General features: G+C 40.9%; 1 protein-coding gene and 1 non-coding gene across 2 annotated transcripts in view; one reads left to right on the plus strand and one right to left on the minus strand.

Annotated features, from left to right (window-relative positions):
- Window positions 1–23,030, minus strand: part of DTD1 (D-aminoacyl-tRNA deacylase 1) — a 158,009-nt gene that overhangs the window by 129,619 nt on the left and 5,360 nt on the right. Inside the window, exons 2-3 of the mRNA XM_012474555.3 lie at window positions 22,189–22,279; window positions 19,465–19,700 (exon numbers count right to left, since the gene is read on the minus strand). Of these exons, the coding sequence (XP_012329978.1) occupies window positions 19,465–19,700; window positions 22,189–22,279 (327 nt within the window). The remainder of the gene's footprint in view (window positions 1–19,464; window positions 19,701–22,188; window positions 22,280–23,030) is intronic.
- On the plus strand, window positions 14,129–14,257 carry LOC135276456 (U6atac minor spliceosomal RNA). Its single transcript, XR_010344015.1, has one exon. It is a non-coding gene; the product is annotated as a U6atac minor spliceosomal RNA (small nuclear RNA).

Below are 23,030 nucleotides of genomic sequence, written 5' to 3' on the forward strand. Positions count from 1 at the left end.
CAGCAGGAGCAGCCTAACAGAGGCTCCAAGGTAGACTGATCTGAGTTGGTGAGGCTCCCGTCTTTGACAGGGCACCCCCATGGCCAGAGTGAGCATCTGCTCAGAACCAACCTCCATCAGCTCCTGTCACCCTCATGACGAGAGCCACAGAGCCACAGTCCCTGGAGTGGTGTGCCCTCTCTCTATTGTGCATGCTCTTTTTCTGTCTCTCTACACACACACACATACACACAAACACACATGCATAGTTCTTCTTGTAATTGTTGAGAAGTAAGGCAAAGGGATCCCTGTAAGTTTTCCTAACTTAAAAGTATGCTATTATAGTACCATAGGATAAACATAGGATATAGTACTACATAGGATAAACGTCTATGGGGGAAGCGGCTCACTCAGGCTGCTGTGTTGGGTGTAGCCTGAAAGGAGACCTAGCTGGAGGCAGGAGGCCCATTAAGAGGCTGTCACAATGATTTAGATGAGAGACGCAGACAGCCTGGGCCAGGGTGGGTGCAGAAGTGGCGTTCTGTTCTCAGCATCCGTGTGCATGTCCCAGGTGAGGCTAACAGGATTTGCTGATGGACCAGATGTGAGGAGGAGGAGCCATCCCAGACTCTGAAGTTTCAGCCCGTAAGTGCATTTATTAAAAAATAAGACTAAAAACCAAATGAAATAAGGAACCAGGAAAATAAACCAAATAAATCACACATTCATTAAAGTGAAGATGAAGTGAAAAGAGTGAAGATTAAAGCAAAATGATGAAACAAAAAAACTAAAAACGTTGATTGAGAAACAGGGGGGAAATACAAGTAAACCACATGAGAAAATGAATGTGACTCTAGATATGGAGATCTTTCAGAATCATTTTAAACATATAAAATTGTCTTCCAATAAACTGGAAAATCCAGCTATTAAAGAGCTGACAGGTAAAATTCTCTGCCCAGAGGAACTTGAGGGCTGTCGGGAAACTGACCAGAGCAACAGCCAAGGAAGCTGGCCCAAAGAGATCACTAACAAGTTCTATTAAACAGTAACACCTATGTGATTTAAATCGGTCCAGACCACAGGAAAAGATTTTAAGTTTTCTAGTCTATTCTGCAAGGCCAGTATCACCCTTACTCTAAAATTTTAAAATAGAGAAGAATATTTTTTAAAAGCATGGACAAATTTCTCCTTTGAATACAGATGCAAAAGTTCTACACTAATACTTGGGAAATTTCTTGCAGGCCTATATTAGAGGAGCACTATGCAGTGGCCAGGGAAGGTTTAATCAGCATGGCTCATGATTAGGAAATGTATTTACCAGGTTAATACTTAGCAAAAAACAAACAAACAAACAAAACTGGAAAAAAAAGCAAATTCCCTTCCTGTTTAAAACTGAAACTCTTATTTGGCAAGCAAGAGAAAACTGCTTCTTTAAGACTACGGAGGGACCTCTTTTTCCTGCAGTCCAGTAACTGAGGTACCCTGAACAATCTTCCTCACCTCCTAAGCAGTAAATCAATATATGTAAAAAGATGTCATAAGTGGGAGTTGAACAATGAGAATACATGGACCCAGGGAGGTAAACATCACACAATGGGGCCTTTCAGGGGTAGAGGGCAAGAGGAGGGAGAGCATTAGGACAAACCTAATGCATGCAGGACTTAAAACCTGACAGGTTGATAGGTGCAGCAAACCACCATAACACATGTATACCTATGTAACAAATCTGCATGTTTTGCACATGTATCCCAGAACTTAAAGTAAAATAAATAATTTTTTTTAAAAAAAGTAAATATTAGCCAAGATGCCCTGGATCTAGTAATTGAATGCTAACCAAGATAATGCGATTCACCCAGCCATTTTAGCATACACAGATCATTTAAGAATATAACCATTATTAAAAATACAGAAGATTTTTGTTGTTAAAGTCCTAATTTACTTTTACATTTCTGATGCAAAATATGTATGGAATAAGCTTATTTCAAAAAAAAGATGGACTGATTAAGCAAGTACTTCAGTAATAGCTGTTACAGACAAAGACCATGGATGGAGGCTAAAATTAGTGAGTGGGAGTAGGTTGAGTAACAGGATATTCGCATAGTCTCAGATTATCTCCACACAAAACATTTACCAGTTACAAAGTGGAAAACTGTAACCTGACAGAGAACAATCTGGCAAATAATGAGACATGTCGACATCACATGCCCCAACAGGATGCACTGAGAAGGGTACAAGATCACTTTTGTAGTATTCTAGCCAAAAATGCCTAACTTCAATCTAAAAATGAGAAGACATCAGGTAGACACACAGTGAGGGACATTCTACAATCTGACAAAATGAGTGACTCTTCAAAAGCGGCAAGGTCATGAAAAACAAGGAAAGACAAGGGAATAACCACATATTGAGAGAGACTAAGAAGCTGCAACAACTAAATGTGGTGTGGAATTTTGGACTGGATCCTGGACCAGAAAAAAGGACATTAGTGGGACAACTAGCAAAATTCAAGTGAGTCTATAGTGTAGTCCATAATATGTTATCAGTGTTACTTTCCTCATTTTGATAACTATACTGTGTAAGATGCTATCAATAGAAGTTGGATGAAGTTTACTATTTATCTAACTTTTCTGTAAGCCTAAATTATTTCAAAGTAAAAGTTAACAGCCAGGCATGGTGGGATGCACCTATAGTCCCAGGTATTTGGGAGGCTGAGAGGCAGAAGGATCACTTAAGCCCAGGAGTTCAAGACCAGCCTGGGCAACATGGCAACACCCCACCTCTAAAAAAAAAAAATTTGTTTTTAATTAAGTGTGGTGGTACACGCCCATAGTCCCTGGTACTTGGAGGCTAAGGCAGGAGGACTGCTTCAGCCCAGGAGCTCACGGCTGCAGTGAGCTATAACCATGCCACTGTACTCCAGCACTGGTGACAGAATGAGACCCTATCTCGAAAAAAAAAAAAAAAAGTCAGCCTAAGAAAGCTGTAGAAAAATTTTTAGAAATAAAAATAAAATGAATAAAATATGTAAGAATTAAAGAAACATATTCCATCTAGCATCTTAGTTGGTTCGTTGAGAGGTTTTTTTGCCTAAGCCACTAGAAGGCTGGCATCGCCACCAACTGATATGGGTAAGCCCACAGTGGCATGGTTTGGGGTCAGGAAGTGAAATTAAGAGGTCAGGGTTAGACATATTGAGTTTGGAGGTCTCTTAGATACCCAAGTGGGGATATGTAAACAGGCAGCCAAACATAATGTGTCTAACACAGACCCAGAGGATGGACGAATTCATGAATTTAACACACTCCAGGTAAAAATAACATGATTACTTTCTCAAAGTACATAAGCTGATTTAAAAATTCATATAAAAAAATAAACATTTAAGAAGAGCTAGGAAAAACTCTAAAGAACAATGTGGGAGAAACTGACCTTACCTAGTAGGAAAGCACAGTAAAAATCCTCAATAGCTAAAACACTGTGTCTTTAGCATATAAACAGACAAGACAGACAGATAAAAAGGATAGAAACAAAATTTTTTCAGTGAATGAAAGTTTTTAAAAATTAAAAATAATAAAAAATAAAATTTAAAAGTTCATAAATAAATATAGTAATTTAATAGAAGATAAAGCCAGAAACTCAAATTAGTAAAGCTAAAGCGATTTTTTTAAATAAATGGTTTTGGGAAGCCATTTAGTAAATACCTGAATATAAAGTGTTCAATCCATGCTTTATATGTATATGGGATAAACTACAAATAGATAAAAGATTTCAAAGTAAAAAATGAAAGCATAAAAGCAGGAGAGGGAAAAATAGCCAAATTTCTTTGTGACTTTGGAGTAGAAAATGTCACATGAATCACGTGAAACTTGATTCAAAAACTAGCAGACATTACAAAAAACTGACAATCTACTGCTTAAGGATCAAAATTATCTACCCAGCAAACAGTTCCTTAAGCAAGGTCAAAGGGCAAATGACAAAATAGAGAAAGATATCTGCAACTCACAGCATGTATAAAACACTGACAGAAATAAAGAACCTGACAAATGAACAGGCCAGAGGAGGTGGCTCATGCCTGTAATCCCAGCACTTCAGGAGGCTAAGGTAGAAAGATGGCTTGAGCCAAGAAACTTGAGACCAGCCTGGCTAACATAGTGAGACCCTATCTCTATAAAATATAAAAACAGCCAGGCACAGTGGCTCACGCCTATGATCCCAGCACTTTGAGAGGCTGAGGCAGGCAGAATACCTGAGGTCAAGAGCTTCAGACCAGCCTGGCCAACATGGTAAAATCCCATCTCCACTAAAAATACAAAAATTAGCTGGGCGTGGTGGTAGGTGCCTGTAATCCCAGCTACTCAGAATTAGCTGGGCCTGATAGTGCATGCCTGTGTTTCCAGCTACTCAGGAGGCTGAGGTGGGAGGATTGCTTCAGTCTGAGAGGTCTAGGCTGCAGTAAGCCATGATCATGATGCCACTATAATCCAGCCTGGGTGACAGAGAGCCAGACCCTGTCTCAAAAAGAAAAAAAAAAAAAAAAAAGGACAAAACACATAAACAGTTAAGAGAAAAGGAAACACAAGTCATTCAAACATCTGAAAAAATGTCCAATGTCCAACCACACTCTATACATTAAAACTATAATGGGCCATCTATCAGATGGGTGAAATTCTAGAAGTTCAAAATACACTCTGCCAACAGAGCTAGCAGAAATATGGCAGTCTCACACTGCAGAAGAGTGCAGTGCCTACAAAAGGCCAACTGGCACCATCTATCCCATTTCTGAGAATTTATCCAACAGGTTCTCCCAACTGCATATGAAGCGGCATATGTACAAATGTATTCATCATGTCACTGTTGTTTTTAAAAGACAAAAGTTAGAAATAACCCAGGAGTCCAACAATACAAGATCTATTAAATAAGCCAGGCTATGGTTCTGCCATAGAACAGTATATAGCAGTTTAAAAAAGAGAGATTTAATTTGTTCAGAATAAAAGAAAAAAAAAAAAGAAAGAAGTCTCTATGAACTGCTATGAAAAGAATCTCTAGGAAAAACTGTGAATTTTTTTTGAAGCCAAGATATAAAACAGTATATCACATCCTACCTTTTGTATAGAAAGGGAAATATTTTTAAAAATTCATATTTGCTCACATTTGCAAATGGATAGATGGATAGAAAAAATGAATAAAAGTGATTACCTCTAGAGAGCAAGAGAAACAGGCTGGACAGAAATAAGAATGAGAGCAAACCTTTCCAATTTAGACCTTTTCATATCATTTTGATATTTGAACTACCTGATCATACTACCTAGTCAAATATTAATTAGAAAAATAAAGTTAGAAGACTCACATCTCCCAATTTCAAAACTTACTACAAAGTTACAGTAATCAAAACAGTATGGTACTGTGTAAGGACAGAGACATAGAACAATGAAATAGAACTGAGAGCCCAGAAGTAAACCCTCACATATATGGTCACTTGATTTTTAACAAAGGTGCAAAGACTACTCAATGGGTGAAAGAACAGTCTTTGCAACAAATGGTAATGGGACAACTGGATATCAACTTGTAAAAGAATGAAGCTAGACCCTTATCTTACATCATATAAGAAAATTAACTTAAAATAGATCAGAGACCTTAATGTAAGAGTCAACACTATTAAACATTGAGAAGAAAACATAGAGTTAATTTTCAAGACATTCAAATTTGTCAAGGGTTGCTTAGACATAACACCAAAAACATAAGCACAAAATGAATAAAAAAGAGATAAACTGGATTTCATTAAAATTAGAAAATTTCAAGCATTGAAGAACACTATCAAGAAAGTGGAAAGATAACCCATAGAGTAAGAGGAAAAAGTCTGCAAATCACAAATCTGATAAAGGTCTATTATCCAGAATATATAAATTACTCCTACAACTGATAGATGGCTCAGAGCAGTCTGAACTCTGTGAAGTGTGCAAAGTTTATCAAGCCCAGAGAAACCTTCAGTCATGCCACTTTAGCCTCACCCTCTAACCCCACCACCTCATCCCCATATCCAGGTCAATTGTTTAAGGGCATTTTGTTGCTGATAACTGCCTCACCATTATCTTTATGTTACTAGAATCTGTGATACAAAAAACAATGTATAGTCAATCAATAGCTTATGTTGTTTTAATGTAAATTCTTGGTAAATAATTTAGAAGCTGCCTCTTAGTTTCTTTTTGAAAATCCACTTGTGGCCAGGAGCAGTGGCTCACACCTGTAATCCCAGCATTTTGGGAGGCCGAGGAGGGTGGGTCACCTGAGGTCGGGAGTTTGAGACCAGCCTGATCAACATAAAGAAACCCTGTCTCTACTAGAAATACAAAATTAGCCAGGTGTGGTGGGATTACATGCCTGTAATCCCAGCTACTCTGGAGGCTGAGGCAGGAGAATCGTTTGAACCCAGGAGGCGGAGGTTGCGGTGAGTCGAGATGGCACCATTGCACTCCAGCCTGGGCAACAAGAGTGAAACTCTATCTCAAAAAAAAAAAAAAGAAAGAAAGAAAATCCACTTGTTACTGCTGCTAATCAGAGTGTATATTCATTCATAGCAACCTGAATCTATGTTCCTGGGTTGCAATCCTCCAGGTCGGCCCAAATAATCTCTCTACTTCTATTAATTTTGCTTCAGCTTCTTCATTTTAGGACAATATAACTCAACAACAAAAAGACAAGTCAATTTTAAAATAAGGGCTTGAGTAGACATTTCTCCAAAGGAGATATACAAATGGCCAACAACCACAATAAAAGATGCTCAGATGCTCAGTATCATTAGTCATTAGGAAAACATAAGCTAAAAACCACAATGATGTACCACTCCAAACCCACTGAAGAGGGCTATAATAAAAAATTAATTATTTAATTAATTAATTTTTTAAACAGTGGAAAATAATAAGTGTTGACAAGGATGCAGACAATTGGAACCCTCATGCATTGCTGGCAGGCATGTAAAATGTTCAGCTACTGTGGAACCTCCTCCCTAGGTTACACCATGTGATCCAGCAAATTCACTTCTGAATATATACCCAAAAGAATTGGAAACAGGTGTTTAAACAAAAACTTTTACACAAATGTTCACAGGAGCACTACTAACAATAGCCAGGGGGTGAAAACAACCCAACTGTCCATCAACAGCAAAATGTGGTATATTCATCTAATGGAAATTATTTATAAAAAAGGAATGAGGTACTGATACGTGCTATACATGAATGAACCTTGAACACATTATGTAAGTGAAAGAAGCTAGACACAGAAGGCCACACAGTATAATTCCATTTATATGAAATATCCAGAATAGGCAAATCCATAGAGACTGAAAGCAGATTAGTGGTTGCCAGGGGCAAGGGCAGGAGAGAAGGAGGAGTGACTGCTTAATGAGTATGGTGTTTCCTTTTGGGGTAATGAAAATATTTGGAACTAGATGGTGCTGATGATTGTACAGTGTTGTAAATGTACACTTTAAAATGGTTTCTACACTTTAAAATGGTTAAATGGGGCCGGACATGGTAGCTTACCCCTGTAATCCCAGCACTTTGGGAGGCTGAAACAGGAAAATCACTTGAGGTCAGAGTTCAAGACCAGCCTCGGCAACATGGAGAAACCCTATCTCTACTAAAAATACAAAAATTAGCTGGGTATGTGGTGCATGCCTGTAATCCCAGCTACTCAAGAGGCTGAGGCAAGTGAATCACTTGAACCTGGGAGGCAGAAGTTGCAGTGAGCTGAGATGGCAACATTCCACTCCACCATGGGTGACAGAGGGAGACCCTGTCTCATAAAAAAATTAAAATAAAGGCCAGATGCAGTGAAGCACTTTGGGAGGCCAAGGAGGGCGGATCCCCTGAGGTCAGGAGTTCAAGACCAGCTTGGCCAACATGGTGAAACTCCATCTCTACTAAAAAAGACAAAAATTAGCCAGGCATGGTGGGGCACCTGTAGTCCCAGCTGCTTGGGAGACTGAGGCATGAGAATCCTTTAAACTCAGGAGGCTAAGGCTGCAGTAAGCTGAGATCGCTCCACTGCACTCTAGCTTGGTGACAGAGCAAGAACCCATCTCAAAAAAGAAATTATATCATGTATATTTTACCACAATAAAAAATAATATTAACAAATTAAGGAAGAAGAATAAATACTAGAAATGAAAAAGAAATGATTGAACTCAAATGAAAGGCTAAACTCTAGACTAAACATAAAGAAAGAATTAGCAAACTGAAAGGATTCACTCAGGACACAAAAAGAGAAAGAATGACTACGAGGCTATACCACTTAATGGTATTCATTTGCACAATAAACCCTTTGTTGAAGACTATAAAGAGAGAGCCAACTAATTAGCAATATTTCTGAATTTGAGTCCGGTGTAGTGGCACGTGCCAATAGTCCAGCTACTCAGGAACACTGAGGTGGGAGGATAGCTTGAGCCCAGTTCAAGATCGCAGTGAGCCATGATCATGCCACTGCACCCCAGTGGGCAACAGAGCAAGGCCCCCAACTCTAAAATTAATTAGTTAATTAATTAATTAATTTAGAATATATATATTTGTTTTTCTGAATTCATAATCCCTGAATCAATAAGGTTTTGAACTCTTTCCATTCCTCCTGCTAAATGATTCAGACTTTTGCTTTCATCCCAAGTCACCTCACTTACTTGGATTCTAACAGCAGTGAACAGAAGTTTCTTTCTACTTATGCCTGTATCTTCTTTTTAAAACTGCCTTTATTTCTTCAAATTGAATTGCTGTTATAGACTCTTGGGCAAGGAAAAAGAGCTGACCCTACAATTCATGACCAGAAGTGTGGAGAAAATTCAGAAAAATTAGATAAAAGTAAGGAAGGAGAATCTAAGGTCAGGAGGGGGAAGAGCCCAGAGAGAATGGAAAGAATAGAAAGGATGGCAAAGTCACCAAAATGGACCAGTCCCCATCTCCTGAGACTCAGAGGCATTCATCACACAAAATAACAAAGCACCCACTGTGCATAGGCATGCTGCCATTATTGCAGGAGTCCAATACCCCACCATACTACTGACAGTGCTTTTTAAAAAATACGTTTTTTTAGAGACAGAGTCCCACTCTATCACCCAGGCTAGAGTGCAGTGGCATGATCATAGCTTGCTACTGCCTTGCACTCCTGGGCTCAAGCGATCCTCCTGCCTTGGCCTCTAAGGTAGCTGAGACTACAGGTGTGCACCACCACACTCAAATAATTTTTTCTTTCTTTTTTTTTTTTTGTAGAGATGGGGTCTTGCTATGTTGCCCAGGTTGATCTAGAACTCCTGGGCTGAAGCGATTCTCCTACTTCGACCTCCCAAAGTGCTGGGATTATAGGCATGAGCCACTGTGGTGGCTGACATTGCTTTTAAGGTAGCCATAGCTATTTTAGGTAGGGGAAGGGAGAACTGGCAAGATCAGGTTGCTGTTCACAATAGATAATCAACTAAGCAAATCAAGGAAATCATGAAAAGACAGGATTTTAAAATGAAAGTGGATATAGTTTGCCATTTGGGAGGAGGGATGCTAAATTGTAGCTATGGAGACGACGTAAGTGTAAGACCAAAAAAGAGACATGCAGGAATAAATAAGGAAGTCAGTAAGCAAATTCATCAAAAGAATGAAAGAAAAGGAAAGAATGACAGAAAATATAAACCTATTTGGCCAAAATCAGTTGGACATCTGTGTCAAACTTTTACACAAGAGCATCAGCCTGTACCACAGTTTGCCAACCCTACCATTCATTAACAATGAAGACACGATCCCACGTTGCAATTTCCTAAATTTACAAGAAAAATAATGCCTTTGGCATCACAGTCTTTGCCAAAATATATAAAGCAGGCTTCCACTGAAAGTTCACTCATGCTGTTAAAATGCTTTAAATAGCAAAAAGAGTAGAAAATTAAACGAATCCATATAAATCAAGTACTAAGCGCAAAGCAAAAACTAGTTGTGGTCTTCCAGCTCCTGGCACCTTTTCTTTGCATTATGAAGCAGAGAGGTGCGGGCATCACGGACACCCCACAGAGCACATGGAGCAGAAGCGGTCATAAACTGCTGCTCTCCTGACATGTCTGTCCACATTTCTCTAGCTCTTAGATGCCCACAACAAATCAAACCCAGCATAAAATATATAGGTAATCCTTTTGAATACTGTGGCAGCTTCTGATTTGCTGAACAAAGCTGACAGGTGAATGTTTTCCTGAGCCCATTAAAAACATCTCAGAGCTGTAACCAGATACTTGAGAGCAGAGGTCACTCTTCTCCACTATTCCATTTTGGTATAACTTTTTTTTTTTCTAACTATAAATGCATGTTTAGTACTCAGCTTGGAAAGCATTCAATGCCTGTTGCCAAACGGGGCCTTCAGCATTCATTTGAAGGCTAGAGATCCCTGGGGTGCTGTAGAGGACACAAGTGACCCAGTTTCCTGTGCTTACTCAGTCAGTCTAGGGACCCAATAATGTATCCTCAAGCTTTTGCTCATTCTCAGTAGAGGGGAATATATGACATGACTAAGCACTAGAGTTTTTCCCCTAAAGCAATTATTTGAGAAACAGTCATGAAAAGAGGAAAGTTCCACCCTTTGAAAGCATCAGGGTTATGAGACGTGGAAGACTAGAGATGGCTGCAAACTCTTTAATGTTCCTGCCATTGCAGGGCAGGACTGCATCCCCTCCCCTTGAATCTGGGTAGGCTGTGAGACGGCTTTGACCAACATTATGCAACAGAAGTGAGGCTGTGCCACTTTCCAGGCCTGGTCTGAAGGGACCGGCACATCTATTCCCGTCTTGGAACACCTGCTCTTGCAGTGCTCACTGTGGAGGAAGGCAACACCATGTTATGAAGCCAGCTGCCCTGAGACCACCAGGTTGGGAGGAACCCAGCGATGTGAGGAGGCCAAGGATGAAAAGAAGTGGGGAGGAGTGGGGGGAGGAGAGCAGAAAAGGGAAGAGGGTACACTGCGGACATTTTAGAAGGAAGGAAGGGATTGACAGAGAGTGGAAGAAAGAGTGAGCGGGAGGAAGGAAGGAGGGAGGGAGGGAGCAAGGAAGGGAGGGAAAAGGTGTGCAAGCATAGGGAGCTTGCTGGGACACAGGAAGTGCCTCTAAATGGGCCCACAAAAAAACACCTTCTGATACTACAGCCTGCAGCTTCTCTCATCCTTCTCATCTCAGCTTAAATACCTCTCCAGCTGTCTTTGCTGCTAACAAACATAGAAGTCAGCCAGTGCACCAGATGACCAAGTTGCCAGATTGCCAACAGTTGTTTTTCAGCAGTATGATCTCTTCTACTCCTTCATCTAAGTCTGTCCCTGAACCTCTTGAACCTGCTCAGGCCAGTCACACACCTGCCTAGAGCTGGGCCCTCCAGCAGCTTTACTGGGGACCTGGCCATGAACTCTGTCATTTCTCTAGCTGAAGCAGACAGCCAGTCCTCCTGCCCTGATGTTCATCGTATCCCTACCTTGTCTCCTATGCAAAGAGGAGTATATTTTTACACAATGCGTTCAGGATATCACCTGGCCCAGGTTGTCCTGAGAACTGCACTGCCACAGGGCTGCTTCTTAGGGTGTCCAGCCATCCTAGTTTGCCAAGGACTTAGGGGTTTCTAGGGATGTGGGATGCTCAGTGCTTGAGCAGGAGTACACTGGGAAAACCTGATCTCTGCTCTGAGGCTGGCCTGTGCAGTTCCCTGGGTCATTACACCAAAAGAAGAGGCTCAGAGAATTTTTAAAGAAAAATAGGCTGGGTGCAGTGGCTCAGTCCTGTAATTCCAGCACTTTGGGAGACGAAGACGAGTGGGTCACTTGAGCACAGGAGTTTGAGACCAGCCTGGGAAACATGGCAAAACCATCTCTATTCTTTCACATTTCAGGTAAAATATAAAAGAAAAACAGTAGAGGTGATTCGAATTTAAATAATATGCTCCCCAGTGGCCAGTCAATATTTAACAAGGGGCGACAGTACATATCCACGTACAAGCATAAAAATCAACAACATTCTGCATGGGTATTGGTTTGATGAGTCATGAAGATTCAACAAATGACCTAAACACACATCAGATAGAATCAAGCCCAAGTGCATGTGCAGCCACTACGTTAATGCCTAACCCTGTTATTCATCCCTAACACTCCCGCAAAGCATGCATCACACCACTCACCTCAGAAGGTTCTGACAACACTCGTTTCTGAAAGGAGAATCGCTCATATACAAGTGGTAAATGAAAGTGCATATACCACAGAGGCTGTATCCGGGCAGAGGTGGGTTTTCTTTGGCAGGGAGAGCCAGAACAGTGGGAATAAAATGACAGCCTTCAGCAGAAAAGCCCTCAGCACTGGGAGCAGAAGCCCTTGACTGTATCTTATGAAAATAAAAACAAGCGCCTACTGCCTTCCAACCCAGCCATGGGACTCTAGTGTTCTGCTATTAACTCCGTTTTTCCCATAAGCCCTGAGAGTTTTAGCTGCAGTTTTGCAGAACAGGAGGTTTCTGAGGAACGTTTACCACACTGCTGCAGAAACAGCCACACCAGTTCAGTATCTCTCTTCTCTAGACCATGAGCTCCTTTAGGGCAGGAACTGCACCACTCTTACTCGGCACTGTACACCCAGAGCCTAGCACACTGGCAGATAATGTGTCTTATTGATGGATAAGTCACTGACTTGAATGGAACCAATAACATCTCCCCCAGCAGAAACAGGATAAAAATCCTGGATGAACATCACTGCTCAGAGAGAAGGACACCCTGGTCTCAGGGCACACTGCTCCCCTTCCTAGGCCCACATGAGGCCCAAAAACCCCACAGCTGATTTCCTTGATCATGATGGAGAAGGCAGGAAAGTTCCAGTAGACTCAATGAATACAGAAAAATAACAGAAAAGGGCAAGGCACGGTGGCTCACACCTGTGATCCCAGCACTTTGGGAGGCAAAGACGGGCAGATCACTTGAGGTCAGGAGTTCCAGACCAGACTGGCCAACTTGGTGAAACCCCTGTCTCTACTAAAAATAGAAAAATCAGCTGGGTGTGGTGGCAGCGCGCCTGTACTCCCAGTTACTCAGGAGGCTGAGGCAGGAGAATCGTTTGAACCCAGGAGGGGGAGGTTGCAATGAGCCCAGATTGCTCCACTGTACTCCATCCTGGGCGACAGAGCAAGACTCTGCCTCAGAAAAAGAAAGAAAGAAAGAAAGAAAGAAAGATAACAGAAAAGTCCAACAAGCGCAGAAGATGTGACTGTTACAGTTAAGCGATGATATCAGTGAAGCTCAGGTTCTAGAGAAAGCTGCTGGTTCAACTCCAGGCTCTGCCACTTACATGCTATGTGACCTTCCATAGGTTACCCTGCTGGTGGTAATACTCACACCTACCTCTTAGGATTGTTGTGAGGATTCAACGAGATAAAGAATGAAAGAGTATTTGTTTTGCACAGGGCCTAGAATATAACAAGCCCTCAACAGAGGTATTTTGGCATATTATTAACTAACAATAATAATAAACGTGTGAGGACCCAACCATATCTAGCATCCCCTCCAGGGTTCCGCTGTATACGGAACAAGTGAAAGAGCTTGGGGTTAGATCACCAAGCGAAGAGAGTCAGGCCTGCTGTCGGCACATGCCCCACAGCAGGGACCATGCGGGAAGAGCTGCGGCAGGTGAGGAAATGTCCCTAACCGCGTGGCTGCTAGCAGGGATGTGAGGCACACAGAGAAGGAACAAAGGGGACAACAATCTTCTCTCTGTCACTAACAACAAATAAGAGAAACAAATCGAATATAAATGTAAAATAAATTTTCACTTAGGAAAGGAGAAGGGAGTGAAAAAATGTTAAATCTAAACTTTACATTTTAAAGTTGCTGAAGTGGCCTTAAAAATCCTAAAATAAAGAAAATGTATTCATCATTTCATTTGAATTCCTACATCCCTTAGGCTCACAGAGGCATTTCATATTGGAGCTGGAAGACAAATTCTCAAAATTAGCCAAAAGACAGCAAATACATAACGCATGCTCTATGAATTTTGTTTCATTGGAGGCTGTAAAAGAGATATGGCCAAAAAAAAAAAAGTGACACACTGTTGATATAATTGTAGGACTTCTGAAAGTCCAAAACATTTGGAAATAAATTTTGATTAAAACTGTCTGCATATGCTGTATGAAAGGAGACAAGGTTAGCCCTTGACAAAGATGGAAGGAGCCCTTGGGCCTGACAACACACCTCAGCCTCCTGAATAGCTGGGACTAGAGGCACACAACCTGCATGTGGTACTATTTTTTTTTTTTCATTTTCTAATAGAGATGGGGATTTGTCATGTTGCCCAGGCTGGTCTTGAACTCCTGGGCTCAAGCAATCCACCTGTCTTAACCTCCCTAAGTGCTGGGATTACAGGCATGAGCCACCATGTGCAGCTATAAATTCTGGTTTTATAAGCCCAAGTCATTTTACATTTGCTTTTCCAAAATGCATTAAATTGTAATTTTAAAATCCTTAAAAAAAAAACTGTGTATAATTTATGTCAATTTTTCATCAAAATGATCAGATGTATTATATACCATGAGCTTAAATTCTGATTCATTATAAAATTATATTGTTTATGATACATTGTCTCAGGCAATAATTACCTAGATAAAATGTACATTATTCCAAAGAGTATGCCAGGTGTGGGAGGCTAAGGGGAGAGGATCACTTGAGCCCAGAAGTTCAAGCCTAGCCTAGGCAACATAGCAAGACCCTCTCTCTCAAGAAGAAATAAATAAATAAAAGGTGTTTTTAGGAATACAAACATCCAATAATAATAAACACTCCTCTTTAAAAATGTAGATGAAAGCAGTTTCGCTTTCATTCAACCATTCCTTAACAACTATAAATATTCACCCATTTAAAATGCCTTCACTTATGCTTTTCCTTGCTTTCATCAATGTTTCAAGGGACTTCAGAGTGTTCTAAAATGCATCTGAGATTACTCAGAAATGGAATGATTGCACAACCACCTGCAAGCAGAGAAGAACAATGCTGGCAGCATCTAATCCTTGTCTCAACCAAGAAAAATAATTACTCAGAGGACTTGACTTAATTACTCATTCTGTGAAGAAACATGTTTGCAGCAAAGCCACTTTGGAGAATCCCAGTGACAAAGGGTAGGAAAAACCACCGGAGATATCCATGACCAGACTTATAAATGGAGTGCTAAATTTGGTTATTTCCTGAAGAGGCAAATCTATTCCGCTCTATCAGAAACCAAGTAAGAGTGGGATTTGAATTAAGGTGGGAATGTCCTGTTCATCTAGAATCCATGTATTCTTATAGCAAATGGACATTTTTCACAAGTAGGAAGAGAATTAAAATAAAAGCAAATGCCAAAGAGGAGTAGGAATAACATCCATCTAAATATGAGCACATTGAATGAGCTGACAATCCTCAATGTGGGCTCTCCTACAAAGCTTCAAAAAATTTTCATGAATTTTATTAATTAAGGTTGAAAATAGGCCTAATTTTTAAAATCTGGGTTTCCTTAATCCAGAGAAAGAAAGTTAAAGCATTGGAAACACTACAGAGTTAATTAGGCTGGCCTTAGTGGCTCACGCCTGTAATCTCAGCACTTTGGTTGGCCAAGTCAGGTGGATTGCTTGAGCCCAGGAGTTCAAGACCAGACTTGGCAACATAGTGAAACCCCATTTTAATATGTCATCAAATGCTTTTTCTGTGTTTATGGATGTGATGATATGATTTTTCTTCTTTAGCTTGATTTATCAATTGATTTTTAAGTTGAACCAGATTTGCATACCTGGGATAAATCCCACTTGATCATGGTGGATAATTCTTTTTATACATTGTTGGATTTGATTTGCTATTTTGTTGAGGATTTTGCATCTGTCTTAATGAGAGGTATTGAACTGTCGTCCAGGCTGGAGTGCAGTGGTGCATTGCAGCTCTGCAACCTCTGCCTTCCGGGTTCAAGCGATTCTCACGCCTCAGCCTCCTGAGTAGCTGAGATCCAGGTGTGTGCTACCACACCTAACTAATTTTTGTATTTTTAGTAGAAACCCTGTCGGGTTTCACCACGTTGGCCAGGTTGGTCTCAAATTTCTGACTATTCATCCCTCTCTCCTCCCTAACTCCTGGAAACCACTGATCTTTTTACTGCCTGCATAGTTTTACCTTTTTCAGAATGCTATGTAGTTGAAATAATGTAGTATGTAACCTTTTCTGATTGGCTTCTTTGACTTAGTAGTATGCATTTAAAGTTCTTCTTTTTAATGGCTCATTTTGTATTAGCACTGAATAATGTTCTATTGTCTGGAGGTATCACAGTTTGCTTTTTTTTTTTCTTTCTTTTTTATCTTTTTATTTTTTATTTAAAGTTCTTTCTTCCCCCCCACCCCACCTCCCCAGTTTGTTTATTTATTCACTTAAGGATATCCTGATTGCTTCCAAGTTTAGGCAGTTATGAATAAAGCTGCCATAAATATCTGTGTTTATTTTTTATTTATTTTACTCTATTTTTTTAGATGGAGTCTCACTCTGCTGCCCAGGCTGGAATGCAGTGGCATGATCCTGGCTCACTGCAACCTCTGCCTCCCGAGTTTAAGCAATTCTCCTGCCTCAGCCTCCTGAGTAGCTGGGTTTACAGGTGCGTGCCACCACACCAGGCTAATTTTTGTATTTGTAATAGAGATGGGATTTTGCCATGTTGGCCAGGCTGGTCTCAAACTCCTGACCTCAGGTAATCCACCCACCTCAGTCTCCCAAAGTGCTAGGATTACAAGTGTGAGCCACCATGCCCAGACAAACATCTGTGTTTATAGCAGGTTTTGTATGTATATAAGTTTTTGGCTCTTTTGTGCAAATACCAAGAGGTGTAATTACTAGACTTAGTAAGAGTATGTTTAGTTTGGCAAGAAGCTGAAAAAGTAATTGTGGGAAATTAAATTAAAACAAAAAACAAAAAAAAAAGCTGCCAAACTATCTTGCAAAGTGGCTGGATCATTATTTTGCATTCCGACCAGCAACGAATAAGAGTTCCTGTTTCTCCTTGTTCTCGCTAATATTTGGGGTTGTCATTGTTTTGGAATTTGGCCCTTCTAATAGGTATGTAGTGGTATCTCATTTTAATTTGCATTTCCCTGATGATATATGATATGGAACATCTTTTCATGTGCTTATATGCTATCTGTAGATCATCTTTGGTGAAGTATCTGTTAAGGTCTTTGGCCCATTTTTTAAAAATGGATTGTTTTCTTACTGTGTTTTTTTATTTGTTTGCTTGTTTGTGGCAGAATCTTGCTGTCACCCACGCTGGAGTGCAGTAGCACAATCTCAGCTCACTGCAACCTTCACCTCCCAGGTTCAAGCGATTCTCCTGCCTCAGCCTCATGAGTAGCTGGGACTACAGGCGTGTGCCACCACGCTCACCTAGTTTTTTTGTATTTTTAGTAGAAACAGGGTTTCACCGTGTTAGCCATGATGGTCTCAATCTCCTAACCCCATGGTCCACCCGCCTCGGCCTCCCAGAGTGCTGGGATTACAGGCATGAGCCACCGCTTCCAATCACTTCTTACTGTGTTTCAAGAGTTATTTTTATATTTTGGATACTAGTCCTTTATCAAATATGTCTTTTGCAAATATTCAACTTGCAAATATTTATGTTTTATGAAATATGTCTTCTATGAATATTCAATTTGCAAATATTTGTCCTTTATAGAATATGTCTTTTGTAAATATTTTTTCTCAATCTGTGGCTTGTCTTTTCATTCTCTTCACAGTGTCTTTCATGGAGGAAAAAAATTTTAATTTTAACAAAGCTCAGCTTATCAATTCTTATTTTCATAGATTGTCCCTTTGGTATTGTATCTAAAAGTCATCATCCCACCCAGCATAATCTAGATTTTTTTCCTTTTATCTTCTAGAAGCTTTATAGGTTTGCATTTTACATTCAGGCCTATGATTCATTTCAGATAATTTTTGCGAAGGGTCTGTGGTCTTTGTCTAGATGTACTTTTTTGTACGTGGATATCCAGTTGTTCCAGCATCATTTGTGGAAAAGACCCCTTGCTCCATTGTATTGCCTTTGCTCCTTTGTCAAAGATCAATTCATTGTATTTATCAGGGTCAAATTCTGACCTCTCTGTTCTGTTCCATTGGTCTATTTCTCTCTTCTTTCATCAATACCACACTGTCTTAATTATCATAGCTTTATTATAAGTATTGAAGTCATACAGTGTCAGCCCTCTAACTTTGTTCTCTTTTAATATTCTGTTGACCATTCTGGGTCTTTTGCCTCCCCACATAAACTTTAGAATCAGTTTGTTGTTATCTGCAAAAAAACTTGCTGGATTTAGACTGGGATTGCACTGAGTCTATAGATCAAATTGGGAAGAACTGACACCTTGACTATATTGAATCTCCCTGTCTATGAACATGGAATGTCTCTCCATTTTCTAGTATAAGCAGTGGACTGTGGGTGATAATCATGTGCCATGAATAGCTGTTATAATCCAACAATGAACTTAGGTTCATCAGTTGTAACAAATGCACCACTCTAGTGGGGGATGTCGATAATGAGGAAGGCTATGCATGTGGGGGCAGGGATATATGGAATAGCTCTGTACCCTCATCTCAATTTTACTGTGATCTTAAAACTGTTTTAATCAAATAAAGCCTTTATTTAGAAAAAAAGAGAAGGTAAACTATTTCATCATTGTTTATACCGATTATATAGTAAAATCATATTTTGAATATATTTAGTTAAATAAAATATATTTTTGGCCGGGCGCGGTGACTCACGCCTGTAATCCTAGCACTTTGGGAGGCCGAGGCGGGTGGATCACGAGGTCAAGAGATCCAGACCATCCTGGTCAACGTGGTGAAACCCCGTCTCTACTAAAAATACAAAAAATTAGCCGGGCATGGTGGCGCGCGCCTGTAGTCCCAGCTACTCAGGAGGCTGAGGTAGGAGAATTGCCTGAACCCAGGAGGCGGAGGTTGCGGTGAGCCGAGATCGCGCCATTGCACTCCAGCCTGGGTAACAAGAGCGAAACTCCGTCTCAAAAAAATAAATAAATAAATAAATAAAATATATTTTTAAAATTAATTTTGCCTATTTCTTTTCACTTTTTTAAATATGGCTACTAGAACTTAAAATGACATATTTGGTTCACATTTGGGGCTTGCACTATACTTCTATTGGACAGAGCTAAGTTAAACAATCAAAGAAACACCACTGTATTAGCCACACCTCTGGGTTCCCAAACAGTTTCAAAATGTGAACAGAAGAAGGGAGGAGGGCAAATGCCAGCAGGAGCATTCTGAGGACATGTGTTAAGTACAACACCAGCAATAGTGGCAGCTATTTTGTGGTTCTAAGTAAGTAATAAGCACAAACAATGACTTTCCAGAAAAGGAGATGCTACAATTACAGGCTCTCTTTTCTGTCTGTCCAGGAGTGTCCCGGAGACCCCTTCCTGGATGTGGCTCTCCTGCTTACCTTTGATAAGCTCCGGCCTGTATGTCTTACGCAGCTGCTCCAGGAAGCTGTTGTAGAAGCCCTCTGCCTGCTCCGTGGGCATTGCCAGGTGGAAGTCGGGCTTGTTCCCCTTCAGGACACACTGCAGGGTAAACTGGCTGACACACAGAACCTCGTACTGTTTGTCCATCACACTCTTCGACCAATGCTTCCCGCTCTCATCCTCAAACACACGCAGGTTTAAAATCTTTCGGACCCTAAAGGGAAAAAGAGCAGTGAGATCTCCCTGAGAGATCACAAGCCCCCGACACACTCCATACCCCCAAAATGTCACCAGCTTCCAGCCAAATAAGGACATAACAATGACTCTAACCTGACAGGAGGCATGACCTCAGGCAAGTCACTTATCCACCCTGTGCTTCATGTCCTCAGCTGCAATATGGAATAACAACAGTCCTACCTCACAGGGTTGTTTTGAGATTGGCTTCTTTTTTGCCAGTCTCTCCAGTTCACAGCAGCTACTGCTGGGAACTAGGGCTAAGGCAACAACCACCTATTCTCTGCTCCTTTAGGTCAGGGACATGTCAAAACATGGGTCCAATTCTAATTTTTCATAGACTAATTCGTCACATTAGGATAAATAACATCTATTTTTATACCCCTTCTTGGAGCTACTCAAAATAAACAATTTGGCTGAGCGGGGTGGCTCATGCCTATAATCCCAACACTTTCAGAGGCCGAGCCAGGTGGATCACCTGAGATCAGGAGTTTGACACCAGCCTGGCCAACATAGAGAAACCCCATCTCTACTAAAAATACAAAAGTTAGCAAGGTGTGGTGGCAGGTGTCTGTAATCCTAGCTACTCAGGAAGCTTAGCCATAAGAATCGCTCAAACCAGAGAGGCAGAGGTTGCAGTAAGCTGAGATCATGCCACTGGACTCCAGCCTGGGTGACAGAGTGAGACTCTGTCTCAAAAAGAAAAAAAAAGAACAATTCAGCAAATACAGAGAGAAAAATCATGGTTATTGCAAATATGCAAAAAGACCTGGAGAAAGACACCTTGACAACTATGCCACATGCTCCTTAAGCCCCAAAGGGGCTTTCCCTATACATGTGGATGAAGGATAGTCACCATGGCAAGAAAGTAGACCAGGTGACATCTATAGGGTTAGATTTGACAAGCACAGCAGAGAACCACCAGCATGAAAGCTGAAATCCCACCATTTGAGAGTCAACCTTCTGGATGATGTTGAAGTCAAGGACAGTTTCAAAGACTCTGCAAATACTACTAATTCACTGACTCTTAATATAGGCATCCTCAGGAGCAGGTGCTACTCATTACCCCCTCTCTACAGCCAAGATTTGTCTTATTTTGAGTCACATCTCTTAAGCACCAGGCTAAGTACTAGCTCTGTAGTATGTCAGAGCCATAAAGACATTCAAACCCATAGCCTGTTTTTAGCCATTACACTATTCTACTGCTTCTTTGAGTATCCAGGGGACAGCTACTAAAATATCACCATCACTGAAGTAGTATTGAATGATAGTTATTCATCATCAACACCTTAGCAGGAATTCAGTTTCGAGTCTGATTTTCAATCTAATACAAACGAGACAGTTGGGAAGGGTTATACCCAGGCTCTGAGCACCAAGGGACGGAATAAATGGATCCAGCAACTAAAGTAAATGTGCTCCATGGTGCTGGAGGGGAGGGGGTACACAAAGGGCGCATTCTGATTTTATGTCTGGAATGAATGGGAGCTGTAAAGTGAACAATCATTAAGCAGGATTTTAGGGCCACATTTTATCTGTGTTGCCTTGGCTAAGACACCTAAAACTTTCTATGGTGGAGTTTGCCCATCTGTAAACTCAGAGAGCCAGCAGACAACAGCAATGGCAACCTCTGCTCCTCAACTGCCGCCACCACCTTAGTAAAAAGATCATTGGCTTCAAAGTCTGGGAGCCCAGACTCTAACTGGGGTTAAGGTTTTTTGCTAAGTGTGTGTGCATGATCTGGGGCAAGGAATTTAACCTCTCTTGAGTTCTAGATCCTTATGTTCACAGTGAGCTAGTAGGTATTCTAAAAATGCATAGTGCCCAGATAACACTGCCCAATTGCAAAAAGAGAAACCGGCCGGGTGCAGTGGCTCACGCCTGTAATCCCAGCACTTTGGGAGGCCGAGGCAGGTGGATCACGAGGTCAAGAGATCCAGACCATCCTGGTCAACATGGTGAAACCCAGTCTCTACTAAAAAATACAAAAAAAATTAGCTGAGCATGGTGGTGCATGCCTGTAATCCCAGCTACTCAGGAGGCTGAGGCAGGAGAATTGCCTGAACCCAGGAGGCGGAGGTTGCGGTGAGCCGAGATCGCGCCATTGCACTGCGGCCTGGGTAACAAGAGCGAAACTCCGCCTCAAAAAAAGAAAAAAGAGAAACCAAACGTAAGAAAAGAGGCTTGGTTTTTGCATTAAAAGAACAAGAGGCATGATCTGAGGCCATAGCAGCAAACGGACAGAGGATAGGCGGTGCTCCTGCTCCAAGGCTGACTTCACGGTGAGGTCTCCCAGATCACTCTTCCTCGGTCTCCTTCTCTGGAACACGGAGATAACCATACTACATCCAGTGGGACAGTGGTTAAAAGTGACAGGGGCTCACTTCACAGGCACAAAATACTGTGGAAGTTCCCAGCATCACCACCACCACATAGCCCACTCAAATAGCGATGACAGAAATGCATCTTACATGTGCTCCAGTTCCTTCTGTGTATCCTCCAGGGAAATACCCAGCAATACACATATGCCCCTTCCAATGGCACTAATCTGCTCTCCTCCAACTAGAAAGGAACAAAAAGAGAGAGAAGAACTCAGAACCAAACAAGGGCATGAAGCACTTTTAAGTAACCATAGGAGTGTTTTAAACATCATACATTATATATAGTCAGTATATAGCTGAAAATGAAAAGAGTTACATAAATGCAGTGAGATGATAATAATTCCCAACCATTCTGATTTTATCTTTGGAATGAATGGGAGCTATAAAGTGAACAACCATTAAGCAGGATCTTAGGGCCATATTTCATCTATGTTACCTTGAGAAAGACACCCAAAACTTTCTATGGTCAAGTTTGCCCATCTGTAAAAACAGAACTGTGTTTTCCTCCCCCAGAGAAGCCCGCTTAGCTATATTAGAAAGGAGATTCCCGCTTTTTGTGGAAAATCAGCAAATATGGTAACACAGTATACGGGAAGCACAAAGTGGAAAATGTTCATGTCATAAAAACAAATGATTTTCCTACCTACCATGAAGACAAATATATAACACATAAAAATCACAATGTATGTGTTAAGCTTCAACTCATCAAACTGCTATTATTTCCCACTTTAGTTCTGTGGTTACATTCTAACCCAATGATCTCCAAATCTTTTTCAATCATGCACCTTGTCCATTAAAAAAAAAAAAGTCTCTAAGAACACACTCCTAATGTTTGCGTATGTATTTATAACCAAATGCATGCCCTACTACCATTAGACAGTAACTCAAATGGTAGCAAGAAGCATCATTATGGGCCAGGCATGGTGGCTTAT

This window comes from Aotus nancymaae, unplaced genomic scaffold, assembly GCF_030222135.1.
Source record: "Aotus nancymaae isolate 86718 unplaced genomic scaffold, 86718_ANA_hifiasm-v0.15.2.pri h1tg000001l, whole genome shotgun sequence".
Lineage (NCBI taxonomy): Eukaryota > Metazoa > Chordata > Mammalia > Primates > Aotidae > Aotus > Aotus nancymaae.